We start from the raw sequence: 24,024 nt of genomic DNA, 5'->3' as shown, positions 1-24,024 counted from the left end.
GCCTAAATTGATGAAAAAATTAGATTTTTTAATTTTTTTGGGAATGTTTTACAGCAGAATGTAAAAAATATTGTATTTTTTTCAGAATTGTCACTCTTTTTTTTTGTTTATAGCGCAAAAAATAAAAAATACAGAGGTGATCAATTACCACCAAAAGAAAGCTCTATTTGTGGGAAAAAAGGACATCAATTTGGGTACAGCGACGCATAACTGCGCAATTGTCAGTTAAAGTAATGCAGTGCCGTTTCGCAAAAAATGACCTAGTCATTAAGGGGGTAAAACCTTCCGGTCCTTAAGTGGTTAACTATTGCTTTGCAGTAATGCATGGCAATGCACAATACAGGTGTCATACATTCCAACGCTCCATGTCAATCGACATTCGTTGCAGCAAGTGGCAAGGTACTAACGTGCCATGTGGAATGGTATATGTCCCTTCTATGTTGTGTTATCCTATGCTAGGCAGTCCATTGATGCCCAACACAATGAACAATAATGCATGGCCTAATGCAGTGGTGTCCAAACTTTTTTCAAAGAGGGCCAGATTTGATGAAGTGAACATGCGTGAGGGCCGACCATTTTGCCTGACATTTGAACCATTAAAATGAAATACACACACACACATACATATACATACATACATACATACATACATCCACACACACATACATACACACACACACACACACATATATATATATATATATATATATACAGGGCTCAAAATTTCAAGTCATGAGCTACTAGCCAGGCCTTAAGAGTTACTCGCCACTTGTTGCCCCACCCAAACCCTACCCTGCTCCGCCCCTAAACACACCCTCGCCAGAGTGACCACAGCGTGCCCCCTTTGAAAGCAGACTGACCACAGCGTGCCCCCTTTCAATGCAGACTGACCACAGCATGCCCTCTTTCAATGCAAAGTGCCCACAGTGTTCCCCTTTAAATGCAGAGTGCCCACAGTGTGCCCCCTTTCAATGCAGAGTGACCACAGCGTGCCCCCTTTCAATGCAGAGTGACCACAGCGTGCCCCCTTTCAATGCAGAGTTCCCACAGTGTGCCCCCTTTCAATGCAGAGTGCCCACAGCGTGCCCCCTTAAATGTAAAGTGTCCACAGCGTGCCCCCTTAAATGTAGAGTGACCATAGCGTGCCCCCTTAAATGCAGAGTTAGCACAGCGTGCAGAGAGACCAGCGTGCACTTACCTGATGCAGCGACGGCTTCTCCTCAATCCTCCGCGTCTCCCGAGTCCTCATCCTCCTCCTTGGCCAATGGCAATTGTTCGCCTTTCGGCCAATCAGGAAATGGGTCTCGGACCCGATTCCTGATTGGCCAGGAGGAGGATCAGGAGGCGGATCCGTGTGACAATAGCGAATATCTATTCGCTATTGTCACACAATGGGTGGGCTCAGGGCGCACTGCTCTGTTCCCCGGGTCCACCCTTTTCTGAAGAACAATGTAGAACGGCGGCGGCCGTAGGCACTACATTCCCCATACAGCTCAGGGGGCCGTATAAAACGAAAGGACGGGCTGCAACTGGCCCGCGGGCCAGACTTTGGACATGACTGGCCTAATGCATATTAATGCATGTTTGCTAACATACCACAATGGTGTGCCTAAATCATGTAATAATGATTACAGAGCTGCATTAATTAGAATGTTTTATATCAAGTTAGTGTTTTGTTTTAAATGGTAAGTCAACTTCCATGTATAAAAAAACGCAGACCCCCCATGAAAGGACAAATTAAAGTTTCCTAAAGTGGTTGTAAACCTCAGAAATGAAAAACAAACAAAGCATACTCCTTTAGAGTGTTTACTTGCCTTCATCCAAAGCACCTAGTGTGGTTCCCTATCTGCTTGAGCGACTCCTGGCAATATATGCAAATACCCAGAGCTGCTGTTAGAATAGAAACCACGGGGCCCCATATAGCCAACCTGGCAGCTCCCCCAAAAATAAACACAGTTTACTATGCTTCAGTAATGAATGAACACAGTGAGTGATTGATACCAATCACTTTTTGTGTTTATTCAGGAAAGGAAGGTACTGGGAAATATGACATATTTTCTAGGCTCTTCCCCCACTCTCCATCCTGAAGGATTCTATTGTATGCTTGCAACCTCAAGCAGGAAGGAGAGGAGAAAAGCCAGCAACACTGTGGGGGTAGGGTGGCTTGGAGTGAGGGGTAAATGGTGCACAGGGAGGGTGATCAGTTTGGTGGGGGGGGGGCAATTGCTGGAATCAATCCCCTGTATGACTCTCTCTGCAGCAGCTGAAAGCCAGTGGGAGGGAGGGGGGGGGGAAATGCCAGCTTTCAGCCGCTGCACAAACAGCCATATAGAGGATGGCTCCCCCGCCACACCGATCACCCTACCTGCTTGGGCCCTTGGTTGGTCTAGGCCACGTACAGGAGGACTGGTAGTGCCCCCTTATCCACAGCCCCGCCAACACCAGAAAATCCCAGGGGATGCCCTCAGCCCCCCTCTAGCAAACAGCAGGTGATTGACAGTCTCACCTGTACATGCTTCGCTATGATCTGTGTAGAGGGTGTGTATTAATTTCCTCCACTCAGGTCTCAGATTACACTCAGCTCTCCTCTCTGTGTTCTGCCGTTTGTAATATCAGATCCCAGCCCCCTGCCTGCTAGAGCTCAGAAATGCTGTGTAAAATGTGCACTTTATGAGTCTTTAGAGGAGAGTAGGCAGATAAACAGGTGCAACTTATATAGGAGCATTAATTTATCTCTGTGTAGCATTTACCCTTGGAGGGGCCACTGAGAATATACCCAGGTCTCCATTGTTAGCACAGAGGCTGCTATCTATATGCACAGTTCCATGCACACTGACAACACAGGCTCAGTCTAGGGGATGTCTTTTTAGAGTTTATTGCTGAAGAACTTAAATATCAGAGGGGTTCAGGGTCACAGGATACTGAAGCATGGTTAATAGCAATCAATAGGTGGACAAGCAGCATACATTACAGTCCCAAGTCATGTATTATTTACAGTGTCTCAGGAGCTGTCTGACACCCAGCATCCACAGGTAAATCCTCAGTGAGGGAGATAAAAGACCCTTCCCCAAATAGGACTTCAGGACAGTTCCGTCCAGCAAAAGTCGATTAGCAATCTCCTGCAGGCCTTCAGCCCAGCTCTTGCTAAGGCCCAGACTGCAATCTCTTGTCTCAGTAGCTCTCTCCTAGGGGCAGCAGCCTCAGAAGATCTGGAGCCCCTCCAACCACCTTCTGGATGCAGCCTTCCTGGGATTGGCTGGAGTATGATAAATATTTATAATGACCATTCTTCCAGAAGCAGGAAGGAGATATTAATCACCCAGCCTGGAAACCCTGACCAGACAAAAACAATCAATTGCTGCTGCTCCACTGACTACAGTGAGGACAAAAAACTAAATTTAGCCTAGTAGCCTAACTATAGGAACGCCCTCTGTATCACCTGAGGCTAGTCACTTCACTGGGTATATGTAAGGGTTTACAACCACTTTAATGTGGACATTCTAAATTTGCCAGAGTTGTAATATTTCTTGGCCAACACCAGGAGTTCACTGAATGTTTTTACTTTGGGTTGCCCATTCATATAATCCTGTATTTTTACCACCTTTAAAGTTAAAATCTATACTAATGCTCAAAACATTTGGGAAATTTTTTTTAGAAATTCTTACCAGACTCTTCTGTTTTTAGTGTTACCCATTCGGAGGCAGCGCTGCCAGCCATGTTAGTGGTGACAAGACAAAACTCGTATTCTGTGTTTGGCTCCAGGTTCGTGATTAAAGTGCTGGTAACTGGTGGTTGCAACGCATTCTCATTTTCAGATTCCACCAATGGCTGGGGGTTCAGCCACCCGCTGGCATGGAAGACACGCCTCTCCACAGTCTGGTGTATCCGCCTCATGTATAACTCATGCCGTATTATAATGCCTATAGAATAGATAGAGATTTATTTAGTTGCACAAAAGGTATATAGCTGTCAAGTCTCATTATAATGAACTATGCATTTAGAGAACTAGAAAGTATGATATGCCTGCGCATGCCAGTATTGTCACTTGCACCACATTTATAATATATTTATTTTTAAAGTTAGTAAAACTTATTCTGCTGTACACATACAGACAAAAAATCCCTGTGGTACTTTGGTCTCCCTTAAACCATGCACTCAATGTCACCACTTATACTCGTCCAGCGAAATGGATATGTAAAAAAACAAACAAGCACTTCCATAGCGTAATATGTATGAACTTGTTTAATAAAATAAGAAGAATTGCACCTACAAAATTCCAAGTAAAATCAGCTCATATGCAGAAAAAATGTAGCGGCGTCCCTCCAGATCTCCCTCCAAACTCTCTCCTCAAACAACCGATCAGAGATGCATACACGTGATGACGTCGCCATCATAGGCCACATCCTACGCGTTTCATCATATATAACGTCCTTTGGGGATAGGCCTAAAATGGTGACATCATCACGTGTACGTATCTCCGATCGGTTGTTTGTACAAGAGAGTTTGGGGGGAGATCTGGAGGGACGCTGCTACATTTTTCTGCATACGAGCTGATTTTACTAAGAATTTTGTAGGTGCAATTCTTCCTATTTTATTAAACAAGTTCATACATATTACGCTATGGAAGTGCTTGTTTGTTTTTTCACATATCCATTTCGCTGGACGAGTATAAGTGGTGACATCAAATGCATGGTTTAACCGCCTGCCGACCGCGCCATGCAGATTTACTGTGGCAGGGCGGCTTGGCTGCACATAATCACATAATGCTATGTGATTATGTGCATGCGGTCTCGCGACGGCATCTCGAGAAGAGAGGTGCCTCTAAGTGTAGCAATACTGTATGGTTACATTTAATGAAGGTACAACATTTAGCTACTCACGTGGTTGATAAATAAAACAGGCACATCTAAGTATGCAGGCATCCGGGGTAAAGCTGTCCACATAGACTATCCTCCACACCTCCATCCATGTCATCCCTTCCACGCTGCGCTCCACGAGCACTTCAAGCCTCGCTTTCAGATCACTCTACTGCAGGGTAGTCTTCCCAATAACGATTGTAGACTGAAATCGGGGAGAACCAGCGGTGCAGAGAACGGTCTATGTGGACAGCTTTACCCCGGATGCCTGCATACTTACTGTAGATGTGCCTGTTTTATTTATCAACCATGTGAGTTGCTAAATGTTGAACCTTCATTAAATGTAACCATATTGCTACACTTAGAGGCGCCTCTCTTCTCTTTTCTACTCAGTAGTTCCTGCTGGATTTTGCTTCTAATACCCTTTTGGAGGCTGCCATTTCAGGATGGACATTTTATGGTTAAGCAACATTGCTATACTCTTTTTATATGGACTGTAAACTGAAGGATTAACGAATAAATGGTTGTGGAATGAATCATCTGAGTTTCCATTCTTTCTTATGGGGAAGTTTGCTTTTACACAGTGCTTTGGATTACAAGCATGTTTCCGGGAAATAAATTATGCTCATAATCCAAGGCTGTACTGAATTTATTAAAACCATCCTAAAATGCTCAATGGATATGTTCTGGATGTATCAGTCTCAATATTTCTCAAGCCTAGACAAGTATAACCCAACACTTGTATTTATCAATTAATGTAAACATACAATTTGTATTAAAAAAAAGAGACTCTCCTGCATTCAAAAGTGATGTGATGGCGGTGGAAATTGCCTAGGATCTCTAAGGGTCCCGGTAAATGCACAGACCTTGCTGCCCTCCATGGGTCGAGGAACACCCAATAGAAAATCTGTAAAGAAAACGAAAAGAGGGCACACCAACCTTGTGCATTACCCAAGTGGTGTTTATTGGTGTAGAAATAAAAGAAATATACTCCCAAACAAATCCCTCATAAAAGCATTTCATAGTCCACAATGGACACAAAGCAACAAGGTCATAGGGACCATGTCCAGCACGCTGAGGGACCTTCCAGATGGCTGACGCATTTCGAGGGGAGGGGCTCTCAATAAACACCACTTGGGTAATGTGCAAGGTTGGTGCACCCTCTTTTAGTTTTCTCTACAGTGGATACAATTTCTATTATCCTAGGGTTACAATAGTTCAAAATAGGGAGGCCCTTGAAGGATCTCAGTGAATTTTATTAACAAACTCACTTCTTCAGGAGAGAAGGCCCAAAATCAAAATGTAATATGCTGCAGTTAGCCAAACATTAGATGTGGTGGCTGCATTCGTTTTCTTTTTTTAGGCCTTTTTCCTTCTATTTTCACCTGGTGATCTGGCAAATAACACGCCTTCTGTATTAGAGTGCCTCCACTCTGGATGAAGGAGCACAGAGACACCTTTGGACAGCAGCATTGTCAGTCTGGGTGGAGGGGAGTGTTAGATGTACTAACAAATTTAGGTACACTAACAAATTGGGAACTGATGGTGGGCACTGATGGCATTGGTTGTGGGGGACTTATGGGCACATTTTTTTACTTTACAGTAATCAGGGCACTGATGATCAGTGCCCTGATTACCTGTCCTAGGCTCCCCTTTGAGGCAGAGCTGCTGATCGGCTCTCCTCGCCACACACTCTGACAATGTGAGGAGAGCCGATAAATGTCACTTCCCCATTTACATGTGACCAGCGGTGGTTGGACACAGCCAATCACATGGGTAAAGAGCCATGTCATTGGCTCTTTACTAAGATCGGGGTCGCGCCATGTCCTAGCAACACGGCGTGGCTGCGATAGCTGCACTGCGTGCCCCCGCGGGTGTGCCAGAGAGGCTGTTCTGGTGCACCGCCATATGACGGCATCCCAGAACGAGAGCAGCAACGCTCCTCTGCCGTTTGACAGTGGGCAGGCAGCAAGTGATTAAAAAAAAATAAATAAAAGTAAGCAGCTACAAAAACTGTATCTGCTGACTTTTACTATAAGAACACTTACTTTTCCAGGGATCCTGCAATGTCCTCATCCAAGCTGAATCTTCAATTGGCTTTGGGTGCAGGCTCCAGCTTCTGTAGTAAGGGAAACAGGAAGTAAAGCCTTGGGGCTTCACTGCCTGTTTCCTACTGTGCATGTGCGAGTCGCGCTGCACCTTGTGAATGGTCTCATAGTCTTCTGGGACCTGTGAAGTGTCCCAGAAGACTGTGGAGAAAGGAGAGGGAGCCGAACGATTTGAGCCAGTAGTGGTAGCAGTGTTCTGTCAAAACCAGGTACCCACCCCCCAAAAAAAGTGCCAAATGTGGCAGTGGAGGGAGGAGAGTGCAAACAAGTGGAGCTTCCCCTTTTGGGTGCAGCTCTGCTTTAACATTTATAGTTTTAGAATATAGGACAGGTGGCGACAAATGTCTTGGCTGTGCATGTTTCCCTCTAAAGCTGGGTTCACACTAGTGCAAACTGGATTGGACAGGAGAGTGTGCCCGGCTCTAGATGGAGCCGGTTCACACATCTCAGTGGCAGCCATGGAGCGGATTGCATAGGGGTCCTCCATTTCAGGTCTGAATTCAGGCAAAGATTCGGGCCTGATTTGTCCCTGAAACAGAGAACAGGGACGCATCAAACCCCCTGCTGTGAGCTGCAGCTGCACTAAGTGTGAACCCAGCCTGAGACTGTGTAGAGAGGTGTGTGTCCATTCCCTCCACTCAGGTCTCAAATTACACAGAGTTCTCCTACTTGTCTTGTGCAGTGTGTAAGGTCAGATCCCCACCCCCTACCTTCTAAAGCACAGAAAAGCTGTGAATTTTTATATACTTTGAACAGCTTTCTGGACGTTGTATGGCTGTGGAGAAGAGAGAGCTGCATATAAACATGTATAACTTATGTAGGAGGATTTGTTCCATCTCTGTGTATCACCTGAAGCTAGTCACTTTACTGGGTAAGCTTTTACAACCCCTTTAATTACAGTCACCTCATATTAACTGAAGACACTCAACATGTTACTTTGCACTATATAGGAACAAAGTACAAATATAAAATACACTTCTAGTGTTACGGGTGCCATGTTAATGTGGGCGCTATATGATAAAAAATTCATTTTTTTTTTTCCTTTTGCTTAAGGAACTGATTAACAAGAGGAAATGCATTATATGATATTATTTTCCTGTGTCATCAGTAACTATTTTGGAAGTGTAGATTATCTGTTCTCAAACACTTCTAATTAGCATTGATCCTGACACTAAAAATAATTGTCCTTGACAATCTGGCACTAGACAAAATATCATTATAAAGCTTTTCTGATGCTAAAAGATGTCGCAGAAACAAGAGGGAGAAAAAAAATTTGCCCAAGAGCTGCAGAAATGATATGTATGAGGGTACAATATAAGTCACCAGAGAATCATTTATCTGGAAAAGGACTCATTTGGGCTTTTTCAATTAACAAACGGAGGCTTGACTCATTATCACAAATTATATAGACTTCATGGAATGCTAAGGTCATTTTTTTGTTTTTTGGTACTCTGCTCTGAAGACTTTATAGTGGATTTTCATCTTTTGGAAAAATATTTAGAATGACTTTTGGGTTGTAAATACATCAAGTGTTAAACAATAATAAGGTATGTGTTGCCTACATATTTGATAGTCTACCTTTAGAATGCACAATGAAAACCTGGCAGGGATTCTATTACTTTTCCACTTTGTTCAAAAGTTAAAAATAAAAAGTTTTAGCCTTTAAATATAGCTACAGTAAAACGTTTATAACAAGGACCTGCTTCTGTATATGATACTTTTCCAACCACCAAGACAACTAGATACAACCAGCAAACACAAGTACAGACACATACCGTTTGGTTGCAGTGGTGGGGACCACTGTAAATAAAGATCTGTTGAGCTTGAATTTTTGACAACTGGTGGTGTCTGACCATTAGGCGGTGCTTGAGCTGTTACCAGTGTAAGCAATGGACTTTGTAGACATCCTTCAGAATTACATGCTTGAACTGAAAAATTGTATCTGGTGAAGGGAGTTAAATTATGTACTGTCATCTTGGTGTCAAGTCCTTGGTAGGCAATAGTAACTTCAGGAGAACCTGTTGAAGTGTACATCAATCTGAAGATGTCTATAGGCCCAGAGTCATATGTGGATATTGTCCAATTTAGAGAGACAGAGTACTGGCCCACAGGGTAACTAAGGCCCAAATCTATGTGACCAGATGGTGCACCAGCTCTTGTCCGAAACACGACCTTGGCACTGTGGACGGCACCGTGCACGTTCCTAGCATCAACATAATATGTGTATGTGGTATAAGGCAACAAATATCCATCTGTGTAGCTCTGTGGACCTAGCACAAAGACAAAAATATAAAGACTCCATAAAGATGTTTTGGACAGGCTCAAGATGGTAAAACTTACAGGAGGATATTGCATTATTGCTATAACAAAAGGAGATACTTAAGGCACTAAGAGTAAGGAATACAAAAGCGTAAATAAATTGGAATTGGAAATGTTTCAAGTGCCTTTGTCACAATGGCCACAATCTCAGAGAAGGTAGTGTGTCCTTATCCTGCTTTATATAGTAAAAGTATCTATTCGATATCAGAAAATAACAATTACAATTATATTACCCTTATTTCCATGTAAAATTCATATTTGAATATTTTTGGTAATGTGTAGCCTTGGGTGGCTTTAATGGGCGCAATATGGTTCAGGCCTCAGGCTTGACTAAAGAGTCGCACTCCAAAATGGGTTGACTTACTAAAACTGGAGAGTGCAAAATCTGGTGAAGCTGTACATGGTAGCCAATCAGCTTCTAACTTTAGCTTGTTCAAATAATCTTTGACAAAATAACCCGTAAACTGATTGGTTACTATGCGGAGATGCACCAGATTTTGCACTCTCCAGTTTTAGTAAATCAATCTCATTGCCTGGTTACCAGATCACGCTATACTGAAGTATTCTCTTTTCATGGTGACCATGCACAGCGTTGATTTGGCTACCTATCAGCTGCCGCTGTCAGTTCCTCAACACACTTTTCTTTCCCAGTCTTTATTAGTGATTCCTCTGAGCCATCTCCACTCTATCTGCAATTTTGGAGAGCTAAGTTTTGAAGCAAAGACATCATGGACTGAGCCAGTGGGGGGGATTTACTAAAGCCGGAACACTCAGAATTTGGTGCAGCTGTGCATGGTAGCCAATCAGCTTCTAACTTCAACTTGTTCAATTAAGCTTTGACAAAAAAACCTGGAAGTTGATTGGTTTCTATACAGAGCTGCACCAGATTATACACGCTTCAGTTTTAGTAAATCGCCTTCACTATGAATCCCTCCCAATTGTAAGTGGAAGTTTGACAGCTCTATAAATTAAGGACAAGTCTGATCATTGGAGGAGAGCAGGCTGAGTTCCCAGCACAGCTAGAGAACTGACCACGGTGAGTTCTTCTGCTTTGTGCGGTCAGCTTTTCAAATGGAAAGCAGAGGGACAGGAGACTTTTTCATACATCTGTATGGTACAGCAGGCACATATCAGAAATATGAAATTTGAGTCTTGCAATCAATTTCAACAAAATCACTCTAACCATCCCTACTCTCTATGACTCGATACAGCTTTTGCACTTACAGCTGAACTCCAGGGATATGGGGTAAAACAAAACTGATATAGCTCTGTTACATTTGTTTTTTTTTTTTTTAGTAAGCAGTGTAAGTACATATATATAGGAGTTTGTATTAGCTTTCTGCAGTCCCTGTACAGTAGCAATCAGACTGGGAGCAGGAGAAAAAGCACAAGGAGCTATTCAGTTGTACTGCACATGTTCATGTACTAATAAGGGACAAGCTGATAATGGAGATGGCAGAGAGACAGAGAGATGATCTCATCAGTGTGCGGCTTCTCTTCTCAATGTCCAATCACAGGCTGGGTGGTAGAGGGTAAAAGCTGTGGGTGCAACTGAACTCCAGATGAAAAAAATCAGGTCTCCTACCCTGTCAGATAGAGCTGTTCTGTGTCTAAGGGAATGCCAGGACTGGAAATACAAATCTTGCGGCAGGTAAAAGGGCTCCCCTATATATATATATATATATATATATATATATATATTACCTGTGAATTCAGCTGTTTGCCCGGGGTTTAGCTTTAGAAGAGTAGTACTGAGGAAAGCATCATCTGACATGAAAAGAATGTCATAAAACTGAATGTAATGGCACAGGACCAAGAGACTAGAACACCTACTTAAAATGAGCCAGCAAACAGCTATTCCGGTCAAATTTTGTAAAAGCTTGTAAGCAGATTAACAGCTCACCTTCCTAACCTCCTCTACCACTCTATTTAGATTAATTAAATTAACAAGTAAAGCTAGATTTATATCTGAAATCTGTTTCCGTTTAAGTAGAAAGCTTTACCCAGTGGTTAAAGAGCATTATTTTCATTACATTTGATACCATTTATCAATCTATACACTTAACAGGATTTGCTTTTGGCAATACCTCTCCCTATCTTCCTTTCACTCTTTTCTCCATTTTGCTACGTTTTCACCAACTATCACCCAGTTTCCCCATACAGGCGGTCCCCAGGTTACAAACATCCGACTTACAAACGACTCCTACTTACAAATGGAGGGAAACAACAGAAGGAGAGAGGAAATCTCCCCCTAGGAAGGGAAATTCACTCCTGTAAGAGTTCTCATGGGAAAAATCAATCACCAATCCTTGTTTCCGCAACAACCCAAAATTTTCAAAATCTGATTGTCATAGGGACAGAAAGTTGGGTAAAATCTTCTGAACAGGGGTACAGACAGCAAAACAAAATGGCACAGGGGTGGTAACCCTTCCCTATGCTATCCAAAAAACTTAAAAATTATTCTTTTGGCTGGAGCTACACTTAAAAAATGTACCTGTTCCGACTTACAAACAAATTCAACTTAAGAACAAACCTACAGATCCTATCTTGTTTGTAACCCAGGGACCGCCTGTATATGGAAATTACAGAAGAATTCCAAACTAATTCAAATAATTTCTTTTAGGCCCCTTGCATACAGGGGCCAACTAGCTGCTGTATGTCCCTTTAGGCATTTTCTAGGCTTCTCTGAGGGACAGGTGCAGCATCTAGCCCTAGGCTTCAGCCTGTAGCCTGTCAAAGTCTATGGCACACAACCAAACCACGCCAGGCGCTCATGCTATCATGCACCATAATTTGAACTGTCCATGGGCCATATGTGTGGGGCTAATGATAGTGATGATTGGAAGTCCATAGCCCAGTAACTTAAGCAGCCAGGGGTCAGATAAAACACAGTTTATTCCAACAATGAAGGGGCAATGCAAACAGAAAGAAGCCTCTCTTCTGGGAATGCTCTCATACCACCCCAATTTGGGGAAAGCTGGGTACCTTTGCCTCAAAAATAGCGGGTGTTCATCTCTCTCTTACCCCATCTCACTGCTTACTATTCATGGATTTTACCACACTACAATTGAGACTAATTCACACACTTTGTATTGCAATCCATTGGGTAATCGCCCTACATTGGAAATCACAACACATACTAATTTCCCAAGTTAAACCCCGTATGGATTCTATAAACAGGGTTTCATACCCTTTACCATACTATGCCCTATTATGATAAATAATGGTCCCCCCTTGGTACGATCATTTTTAAATTTTTTTTTTTTTCATAAACAATTTATTGAAAAGAATAAAAAAACGCACATTAACAAGTGATGGCAATATAGTACAGTCAACAGACATAAGTACAAATAACAGTGTACATCCAAAATAACCATAAACTGTATCAAGGCGCAGAGAGATGCCATCTGCGAAAGATACTAAGGAATAAACAAAGCAAAAGTGACCCAGCCTCGTACAATACATGGCAAAAAAATTCAGTATATTATTGCAAATACAGAGGGCCACTGCGGCGTAGATTAACATCCCAGCCGCATGGGCCGAAACCAATGCGTTACGGGGTTCAGTGCAATCATATGGGGTATTGGGAATCAGGGGGTAGGGGATTACTGATGAAGGGAGAGAATTCCGACCCCTCAAACATGAGAAGTGAGGATGAGGGCAGTCAGGAGGCATGAAAATGAATGTCCTGGATGGGGCACCTCCGAATCGGACACCCCCAAGGGGAACACACTGTGTCCAGGGCCGGGGGCGCACCACCCACACATGTAGATAGACCGCCCAACGCTGCACATGGGTACGGTAGGCAACAGGAGGTAGGGGAGAGGGGAGTCTCAGGGAGAGCAGGTGGGGGTGGAGGACGCCGAGAGCGTCATGAGACAGTGGGGGAAGAGAGCAATAGCATAAGAAGAGGGGATAGAGGGATAGAGAGGGCACACTAGGTAGGGAGAGTAGAAGGGGGATAGAAAATGGAGAAAGGAGGAGAAGAGGAGTGCGGGCGCACTCCCCCGCAAGACGACCGGGAAGCAAGTGGGGTGTGGTGAGCTAACGACAGACTATGTATTCATCAGGCGACGGTGGTCATCCGATGCAGCAAAGTCGATCCACGGGGCCCAAATGTCATAAAATTTGGAGGGAGTGTCAAGAGCTTGAAACGTGAGATCTTCCATACGGGCGATCCTTCCAACCCTCCGCAGCCAATCAGCTACAGTGGGTGGGGAGGGAGACAGCCATAGGCACGGGATGCACATGTTGGCGGCAGAGATTAAATGGAAGACCAGAGACCTCCTGTACGTCCGCTGAGGGAGGGAGGAATGATGGAGGAGGAATTGTGCCGGGCTGAAATCCGGCGTATAAGTAGTGATACGAGTTATGAGGGCATGTATCGCCTTCCAAAAGGGCTGGATCCGCGGACAGTCCCACCAGATATGTAGGAGAGATCCTGTATGGAGACGGCAACGCCAGCAAAGGGAGGGGAGGTCCGCCGACATTTTATGTAAAAGTTCAGGAGTCCTGTACCAGTGTGCGAAGATTTTAAAGCCAGTCTCCTGTGTGAGGACGTTCCTGGAACCCTTGTGAATGTGAAAGAAGATTCGCTCCCAATCATCATCCGACAAAGTTTTGGCGGTGATCTCCTCCCACTTAGCCCGTAAACGGACGAGGCGAGGTGGAAGTTGCAAAGAGAGGAGAGAGTATAGTAGGGAAATAAGATGCCGTTGCGGGTCCGACGATCTGCATAGGGTCTCAAAGGGGGTGAGATCCCTAGACCAGCAGGAGACATCAGGGGTACGTAGGAAAAAGTCTCTGAGCTGCAAGTGATTGAAGAAGCGAAGCTGAAAGTCCGGGTATTTCTGTGCCCAATCATGGAGAGAGAGCAGTGAGCCCGCTTGAAAGCAGTGTTCGGCCCTGCATGGAGCGTCGGAGGCAGATCCCTGCGGGGGGATGTAGGAGAGGCCCGGAGGGAAGTCCGGATTTTGAATAAGGGGTACCATAGGGCCAGGCGAGGATGCCAGGCGCAAGGTCTTGCACAGCTTGCGAAAGATCACGATCGTGGGGTTGATGGTCGGGTGCTTGTAGCACAACGTCGGAAAGGAAGATGTTGAGATCCAGGGCAGGTGTTGAACGGGGATGGGGGAGAAAGAGTCTTCCAACGCGACCCAAGCTTTGACATGATGATGTTTGTGCCAGTCCACCACCCTTGCCAGGTGGCAGGACCAATAGTATCTCTGAAGGTGCGGCAATCCCAGGCCACCCATCTCCTTCGGGGCAGTCAAGACGTCCCAAGACAGCCTGGGGCGTCTCGAGCGCCAGATAAAGGATGTGCATGCGGAGCGATACGAACGAAAAAACGCCGGAGGGAGCTTTAAGGGGACGGCTTGCATAGTGTAGAGAAGCCTAGGAAGAACATTCATTTTGACCACTGCAATCCTGCCGAACCAGGAGAAGGAGCCAGATTCCCATTTAGAGAGGTCTGCTTTTATAGACTGCAACAGTGGCAGGTAGTTGCGTGAGTAAAGGTCAGCAAGAGTTGAAGGGATTTGGATGCCTAGGTATGTGATAGCAGAGGGTTCCCAGCGGAAAGGGAAGTTGTCCTTGCAGAACTGTACTTTGCTTGGCGGGAGGGATATATTCAGGGCCTCTGATTTCGCGTAATTAATTTTAAGGTTGGATAAGAGACGAAAGGCGTCAAGGTCCCGGAGAAGGTTAGGTAAAGAGATTGCAGGGTTCGTCAAAAACAGCAACACGTCGTCGGCGAAGGCCGCTAGCTTATAGGTTTTATGGGCTATGGTTATACCGTTTATATCGGGGTTAGAGTTAATGCGGCGGAGGAGGGGCTCAAGGGTAATGATGTATATCAAGGGGGAAAGGGGGCAACCCTGTCGGGTCCCATTCGACACGGAGAAGGCGTCCGACAGGCCCCCGTTTGACCCGTACCCTAGCCGAGGGCGACGAGTAAAGAGCCCGTATAAAGTTCAACATGCGACCAGCGATGCCCAGAGACTCCAATGCTGCAGTCATGTAGTCCCAGGCAACCCTGTCGAACGCCTTCTCCGCGTCGAGCGAGAGGAAGAATCTAGGCGTGCCAGAGGAAGTCATCCAATGGTGGATGTTGAGTGCCTTGAGAGTGTTATCCCGGGCCTCGCGGCCGGGGACAAAACCCACCTGGTCGAGCGAGATGACATCCGGAATGTGGGGTAGCAGGCGGTTCGCCAGTACCTTGGCGTAAAGTTTGATGTCAACGTTGAGGAGGGAAATTGGCCTGTAATTGGAGACCAGGGACGGGTCCTTGCCGGGTTTAGGAATGACGGTAATGTGGGCTTCCAAATAATCTGGGTGCAAAGTAGGGGAATCAGAGAAGGAGTTGAAAGCCGCAAGCATTGGGGAGGACAGGATATCCCCGAAGGTCCGGTAGTATCCCACCGTCAAGCCATCCGGGCCCGGACACTTCCCCGGTTTAAGTTGTTTGAGTGCAGAGTGCAGTTCGGGGGAGGAGATGGGCGCATCAAATTCCGCCAAGGCTTCCGGTGAAAGGGGAGGGGGGGAATATTTCTGCAAGAATGCCTTAATATGTGCTGTTCTGTCTGCAGGGGGGACTTCAGGGTCTGGGGTACCCAGATTGTATAACGCACGGTAATACGTAAGGAACTGTTGAGCGATAGCACTGGTGGAGGTGACCTTCCCGCCACGCGGGTCCGTGATCGAGTGGATCGTCCTTGCCGCCCGTCGAGCTTGAAGTGCTCTGGCCAGAAATTTGCCCGATTTGTTACCATAGTCATAAAACAGACGTTGCTGTAAAGCGAATTTACGTTGCGTTATAAAGCCCAATTCTGTGAGGAGGTCTTGTCGGGTTTGAGTCAGTTCAGTCAGAGTGTGTGCGGCTAGAGTGAGCTTGTGCGCGCGTTCCAGGGAATGGAGGCGGTTGGTGAGGGTAGCAATATGAGCCCATCGTTCCTTGTTGCGTTTCGCAGCCATGGCAATAAAAACGCCCCTAATGGTGCACTTATGGGCTGCCCACAACATAGCAGGGGTCACATCAGGCGTGGCGTTACGGGCAAAATACTCTCGCAGAGCAGAGGTCAGTTCCGCGATATATACCGGGTCGGTCAATAGGGAGTTGTCCAGACGCCAGGAGCGGGAGCGACCAGGGTCGGGCTGTAGGGAGAGGGAGATGGTGATAGGGTGGTGGTCGGACACAAACATAGGATCAATGGACGCAGAGCGCAAAGAAGAGAGGGCAGCCTGGGAAAGAAAGAGATAATCAATCCTGGAGTATTTATTATGGGGGTGCGAGAAGTACGTGAAGTCCTTGGTATCCGGGTGCAACGTCCTCCAAGGGTCATGAAGCAGAAGATCTCTAAGGAGAGTCTTAATTGCTCGCAAGGCGGAGTACGGTAAGGAGGAGGAGCCCGAGGAAACATCCAGGAGGGGGGAGAGGGCTACGTTGAAATCCCCACCCACTACTAAGGTGCCCGCCTGAAATTCGGTCAAACGAAGAAGCGTTGCCCGGAAAAAGGGTACGGGGCGTTTGTTTGGGGCGTAAATGTTCGCTAGCGTAAAGAGTTGACCACGTATGGTGCCCTTAAGGAAAAGAAAGCGTCCCTCTTGGTCTGAGACGGAATCTTGTAGAGTCCACGGACAGTTTTTAGAGACCAGTATAGAAACTCCCTTAGACTTAGAAACGCTGGACGTTGAGTGATAAACCGTCGGGAAGGAGCGGTCGTAAAAGCGGGGAGTTTTATCCGAGCGGAAATGGGTTTCTTGCAGAAACACCACATCCGCCTTAGCCTGACGTGCATAAAGCAAAAGCTTAGATCTACGCTTGGGAACGTTCAAGCCCCTGACATTAAGGGAAAGGATTTTCAAAAGTGGTTCCGGCGCATGCATTTCGGGGGAGTGCGCCACACGCCGCTTAAAGGAGGCAGGCATGGTGGTCAGCTTAGAGGAGAGAGAAATAGGGAGGGGAGAGGGGGAGAGGGCAGAGAGGAAGAAGAGAAGAGGAAGAGGAAAAGAAGGAAAGAAGGGAGCGGGGGATGAGAAGGAGAGGGAAGGTTAAGATGGGGAGGAGGGGGCAAGGGGGAGGAAAGGCTGTGGGAACAATCCGGTGGCAGGAGGTCCTGCCTACCTGTCAAGCACGGAAACAACAATGGGGGAGGTAGTGTTTAAGTGCAATGAATGCCGTTGAGCTGACAAATGCAGTCAACCGTAACACACTAGGGGGTTTGGATAAAACCTAACCTGGAGGGCACACGTGAGATCCTGTTTCCACACTCGGGTGGGAGAGAGAAAAAAAAAAGAAAAAGGAGAAAAACGGGTAGAAACAGGAACCAACCGACTGTGTGCCCCGCCGACGGACAAAGAAAAGGGGATGCAAAAAGGGGAGAGACATTAAAGATGAACAAGATGCAAATGCCCACAGGGATAGGGGAAGGAGTCCCGTATAATCAGTGCATCAGTATAAACCTGGCATGGGGTAAACTAGAGAACCGTTGTGGTGTATAACATATACCATGAAAAGTAGCCGGTCACTCACGTGCCTCCGGGGTCACTGGTGTCACCCACCACAAGGCCAGGAGTGAGCTAGCAAAACATAACCAAAACCTGGAGACCCCTGGATGGGGCAAGGCAGGACCACCACCCCCGATGGACGTCCGTCACCAGGGAGGGTGGGCCCCCCACAACTTACAACTATAGCATTGTAAGATCACTAAAACATAGACACATATTATGAAGTCCATCCTCCAAGCATATATCACACAAGAGAGGTCCGGTCGACTCCCCGGGGGCGGAAGGGACCCGCCCGAAACAGGAAAATCCCCCCCTGCACGACCCCGGGCAGCCCACCCGACCCCCCAAGCTAGCATTATCCAGGGAAATATCAACACATTACGATAAACATTGAATTAGGCAACATTGCTATTGTCAACAGCGCTACCACATCCCGCGGACCTCTTGAATAGGGTATACCTGGCATGTCCGATAGAAACCGAAAACCCAAAATCCAAAATCCAAAAGCCAACCCTCCCCAACCCAACCCAACCCCCACCCAGTGCAAAAGTAATCCGGTCCATATAAAGCACCGCAGCAGTCGGGAAGCCTGCAAGGTCCATAACCACTAGGCTGTGGTAACCGGGGGGGCGGGGTAGTATAAGGAAGTCCAACAGAGGCAAAGCGACCATTAATCAGCAAATAGCATGAACAGGCAGGGCACATAAAGGGTCTACGTTGCTGCGGATGCCATGAGGCGAGATCTAAGCGGCAATATGCCTGTGCCATGGGGGGGGGGGACTAGGGAGGGGGGAGGTTGACCGCCCGACCCTGGCAAGCATGGGTGGGCATACATCTGCGTTCAACGGTCAGGAGGGCAGGACAGTTCGAATACAGGGGCGCTGGACAATACATAAGCATCGAGTCAGTGAGCGGTCCGAGGATGTTCATAACATTTTTAAATTTTTGAATCCCCCCTCTTAAGTTTTCCAGATCTTCATCTCGATTTCTAGGTCGATGTTGATGCTTGTCTTTTAGTTACTATGTCACATTGATATCACTATCATAATAGAACTCTTTGTACTTTGTCCTATTTAAAATGAAAAATATTGTACAACCATAGTCATGTCCGAAAACTGACAAAGTTTTGTACTAGGATGTTACGTTACTATTGCAATGTATTATTCTCTTTGTACCACCTTTTGCAATTTTCTAATAAACAAGTTTGTAAACAAAAAAATTAAAAAAACAGCAAGATGCCAGAGATGACATTGAAACAGCATTAAAAGAGGTGGATTCGATCCCCACCTGCAGCAGCAGAGGTTTGCCGGAGGGTCCCGATGAGGAGGGGTGACCTGCGTACACCAGGAGATTTGTATGAAGGGCAGAACCTATGTGAGAAAGCTGCCCACCGCGGTCAATCAGCAGGGAAGCACGGATCACCGGAAACAGTGTGGCTGAAACCTAGGGATAAGCTGATCCACCAACGGGAACAAATAGGAAGTGAAGTTGGTTGTCAGGAGCATATGTTTCGGGGGCAACACCCCTTTGTCAAATTTGAAACATGTGGTCCTGGCAATTGACTTCATGAGCTTTCTCACATAGGATCTGCCCTCCATCTAGATCTCCTGGTATACCCAGGTCATCCATTGTCATCAGGGCCTTCCGGCAAACCTCAACTGATGCAGATCGGGATCGTATCCACCTCTGATAATGCTGTTCCCCATTCAGCTCTGGCTTCTTGCTGGTTTTATCGCTGCTTTATTGTTGGAATAAACTGTGTTTTATTTGATTTCTAGCTACTCGTGCTACTGGGCTTTGGACTCCCAATTAGCGATGGGCCGAACACCCCCCTGTTCGGTTCGCAGCAGAACTCAGGGAAAATGTTCTAACCCGAATTGCGAACCCCATTGAAGTTTATGGGAGTCAAACAGAAAAAATCAAAAGTGCCCATTTTGAAGACTTATATACAAGTATTTTGTCATAGAAGGGGTATGGGGGTCTGGGTACTGCCCTGTGTCACATGTATCAATTAAAAAAAGAAAACAAAAAAATGATTGTTTTTTTTAGGAGCAGTAACTTTAATTATGCTTAAAGTGCAACAATAAAAATGGAAAATTCCTTTAAATATAGTGCCTAGAGGGTCCTCTTAATGTGCTTGTAAAGTGGAGCATCTGTAGCATGCATAAAACATAAAATAACATTTCTAAAGAAAAAAAACGAGTCAAATCCTATTTAAAATGACTTGTGGTTACAATTGCTGGCACCAAGCTATTGAAAAATAAAGAAAAAAATGGAGTATAATAATGTCCCTCGATGTAAATCCATCCTCAATCACGTCGCCTGCCGACCCCCCAAAAAAAACTCTCGGCTCCTAGGAGGCCTCCCGCTGTATGCCCTCTCCGCGCTTTGACATTTCTTATATAGGCAAGGGGCAGGGCCATCTGGTTACGTCACTCGATGGCACCGCTCCTTCTGACAGCACGTGCACCCCCCCTGCCCCAAAGCACCCCCCCAGGCAACCTAAAATGCTTTTAAGGGACACACAGCAGTTCGATTGCCCCATGTTCAAAGAGCCTAAAGTGTATCTAAACCGAAAAACAAAAAAGTAATATACTGCAGCTTACCAATCTTTAAAGTGATTGTAAACCCTTTTTTTAAAAATAACAAACATGTTATACCTATCTGCACTGTTCAATGGTATAACACAGAGCAGCCCTGATCCTCTTCTTCTCAGGTTGCCTGCAGGCGCTCCTCGCTCCTGTCCCCCCCTAGTGTCCACCATAGCAAGCCACTTGCTATCGGGGCACTCGTGCGGGCTGTCCATAAAAACAGAGAGCACTGCTGGGCCCCGCCCCCATCTCCCTTCCTAACTGGCTGTGATGATAGCAGTGGGAGCCTATTTTGAGAGGGAGAGCCTAGAAATTCGCTGCACTCTTGCACAGTGCTGGATCGAGATAGGGGTCAGGTAAGTATAATGGTGTTCTGGTAGGGGGAGGCTGCACTTTTTTTTACCTTATTGCAGAGAATGCGTTAGGATAAAAACCTTCAGCCTTTAGAACCACTTACAATGTTGTGTTTTCCCCTTCATTTTCACCTTGTAATCCTGCCAGTAGCACCGTTTCTGTCTTAGCCACATCGGTTGTCATTACAAGACAGCCGACCGTTGGCAATGGACGCCGGTACCGGGGTGATGCCTCTAGCTGCAGGCATCACTTCGGTACAAGCACTTTCCCTAAATATCGGCAATATCGGTAATCTCAGGGGCCGATTCCGATATATCGGGGAAAGTGCATATCGGCCCCCGATATATCATCGTTGCCGATAATGGGTCAATCCTACTTTAGATCTCTTGTTTCTCAGTGTTAAACCTGGTGGGGTACCAGCTAGGTAAGTATGATTCTACAAAAAAATGGATTCCCTTACTTCTCTTTTAAATTGTTTCTTACTGTATTTTTCTACTTCCTTGTAATGTCTTCCATGAGTTCCCAAATCTCCTTATCCCCTCACTTTCATTTGTCTAGAGTGAGCAGTTCTTGTTTTGCTGTGGTCATGTTCATGGCTCTATGCACACTACACATCCCATAGTCCATATTTTATCTTGAGAGTGACCAAGAGAGGGTGGCTACATCCCTACATACAGTGGGACCATGGAGGACAAACATAGCCACCCTCTAACAGGAAGTCAGATCACAGCAGCCATAACAAAACTCAGAATTCTTATGTTTGGAAGAGGCTAAGAGCAATAGAAGGGACATTTTTGAGTTAAGAATACATACTTGTATAGAATTAGGTAAGAATAAAAAGAGAATAAAAATACTCACTGTATGGATAGTAGTCAGCAGTCTGATAGATCTCCAGATCATCTCTATAAAGCACATACCCGATGTGATTGCTGTTGGGGGAATCTGGTGGATTCCATATAAGAATAATTGCGGTGCTGTTGAGGATTTGTCCTCTAGGAGGAGGCTGCTGAGATGGAGCTGCACAAGAATCAAACACAATTATAAAGAAATATGAATCAATTTTCTATTATGCAATGTTGTAAAATAGAATTCATAGTTATACACCACCGTGCAGAAAAAGTCTTAGCTCAGTTAGTCCATTATGCTAGAAGGTGATCAGATGACTCAGCTTAACTAAAGTAAGTCTATCAGCGAGATAAATGCTTTAAATATTATCTTAAAATTCTCAGAAATAATCTGAGCTCTGATATACATCTGAATTTTGAGCTATACCTTTGAAACTCTGTGTTTTTGGGGATTATTAAGTAACCACTTGCCCTCCGGAAGATTTACCCCCCCCCCCCCTTCGTGACCATGCCATTTTTTTTTGCAATACGGCACTGCGTTATTTTAACTGACAATTGCGCAGTCGTGCGACGCTGTATCAGGATAAAATGTATGCTTTTTTCCTACAAATAGAGCTTTCTTTTGCTGATATTTGATCACCTCTGAGGTTTTCTACTTTTTGCGCTATAAACAAAAGAAGAGCAGTTTTGAAAAAAAATATATATGTATTTTTCACTTTCTGCTGCAAAACATATCCAAAAAGAAATCAAATTTATTCATCAATTTAGGCCAATATGTATTATGATAGATATTTTTGGTAAGAAAAAAATCCCAATAAGTGTATTTTGATTGGTTTGCGCTAAAGTTATAATGTCTACAAACTATGGGATATTTTTAGTTTTAACTAGTAATGGTGGCGATCAGCAAATTATAGCGGGACTGCGGTATTGCGACAGACAAATTGGACAACTAACTGACACTTTTGACACTTTTTGGGGACCAGTGACACTAATACACTTCTTACTGTGGAGGAGGTGCTTGTAATAGGAAAAGGCATGAATTCATGTTCATGCTTTGCAGGAACACAGGATCCATGCCTTCTGTACTGATAGAATGGCAATCTGCCTTGTTTACATAGGCATGCCGCCTTTCTTCCTCTGTACCGAAGAACCTGCAGGTGCGGGCAGACAGACCACGGTACCCATCAATCAGCCCCAGCTGTGTTAGATCATCTTTAGTAAAGCTGAGCCCGGGCCATGAAGCTATTATCCCCGACAGTGCTGGAAGTTCAGCAGCAGGAAGAGGACAGGACAGCCCTGGATGAAGGATTTCTATAGAATCCAGCAGCCTGCACAACTTGGGAGATACTCCACTCCATTACAGGTAAGTAATATAAGAAAAGCTGTAAAGAACAAAAAAAAAAAAAAAAACTTCAGCTTTAAAAGCGTAACTCCACTTTTGTTGAAAAAAAAACATTCCCCTCTGGGTGATCTCTGTACATTACAAGGATTGTAACACACTTTGTTGCAGATTCCTACCTTTTGTTATTCTGAATAAATAATTGTTTGTTCCTCTGTGCTGAGTGGGTCTAATTGGAGTGGTTTCATAATTATCTATCAGCTGCTGCACCTGCAGGGCTCTAATGGGGAAATCTGCTGGGCCTGCATCCCTTTAGACATGTTCCTATTGGGAGTATCTCACCAAAAATGACTTTTATTTCAGGGGATGCCAGAAATCTGACTTGTATCTTAGTGCAGACTTCTGGGAAAATTGGTGAGCCAATCACACAAGCAGGAAATGATGTTTATGGGATGTGGTCGGTACACATTCTGTGTACAGAACACCTCCAGGCAGCCTTATTGAATTGCAATTTCAGAAAATTACAGAGCTGCAGATTGAAAAGGAAAGGTAATTTTAATAACATTGAATTAAAATATGATTTGTGTCATAATTGTATACACTATATTGTTTTTTCTTTATTTCTTTACCCCCCCACGAAAGTGGAATTACCCTTTAAATAAGCAAGAATAAGCTTTTTTAACCGGTTGCCGACCGCCGCAAGTACATATACTGCGGCGGTCAGCTCCGGCCAGGCAAAGTGACGTACCGCGGAGGCGCGCGTCCGCCCCGGCTCGTTCCCTAGGAAGTCCGTGCATGTGACCGGCGGACCCGATGTCCGCCGGTCACTCGGCGATCGTCGGTGGAGAGGGAGAAAGGCAGGCAGCTGATGTAAACAAGCCGCCTGTCATTCTCCCCTGTGTAGGAATAGTGATCATACGGTTCTACTATGTAGGACCATTGATCACTGTTCCTACACCAGTAGCCATGTCCAATCACATTTAGAAGCACGCCCCTAGGGACACACTTAATCCCTCCTTCCCCAATAAAGTTAACCCCTTCCCTGCCAGTGTCATTTTGCAGTAACAGTGCATATGTATAGCACTGATTACTGCAGTAATGTCACTG

The 24,024-nt window shown here is 45.4% G+C and overlaps 1 protein-coding gene across 1 annotated transcript in view; it reads right to left on the bottom strand.

Annotated features, from left to right (window-relative positions):
- Nucleotides 1-24,024, bottom strand: part of USH2A (usherin) — a gene marked incomplete at its 5' end in the record, with an annotated part of 1,334,617 nt that overhangs the window by 1,026,182 nt on the left and 284,411 nt on the right. Inside the window, 3 exons of the mRNA XM_082250984.1 lie at nucleotides 3,666-3,920; nucleotides 8,740-9,234; nucleotides 21,592-21,750. Coding sequence (XP_082107110.1) covers nucleotides 3,666-3,920; nucleotides 8,740-9,234; nucleotides 21,592-21,750 — 909 coding nt within the window. The remainder of the gene's footprint in view (nucleotides 1-3,665; nucleotides 3,921-8,739; nucleotides 9,235-21,591; nucleotides 21,751-24,024) is intronic.

This window comes from Pelophylax lessonae (genome assembly GCF_965119305.1).
Source record: "Pelophylax lessonae genome assembly, chromosome: 3".
In the NCBI taxonomy this organism is placed as follows: domain Eukaryota; kingdom Metazoa; phylum Chordata; class Amphibia; order Anura; family Ranidae; genus Pelophylax; species Pelophylax lessonae.
Note: the sequence above shows the minus strand (reverse complement) of the source record. Positions and strands in the feature narration are given on the sequence as shown.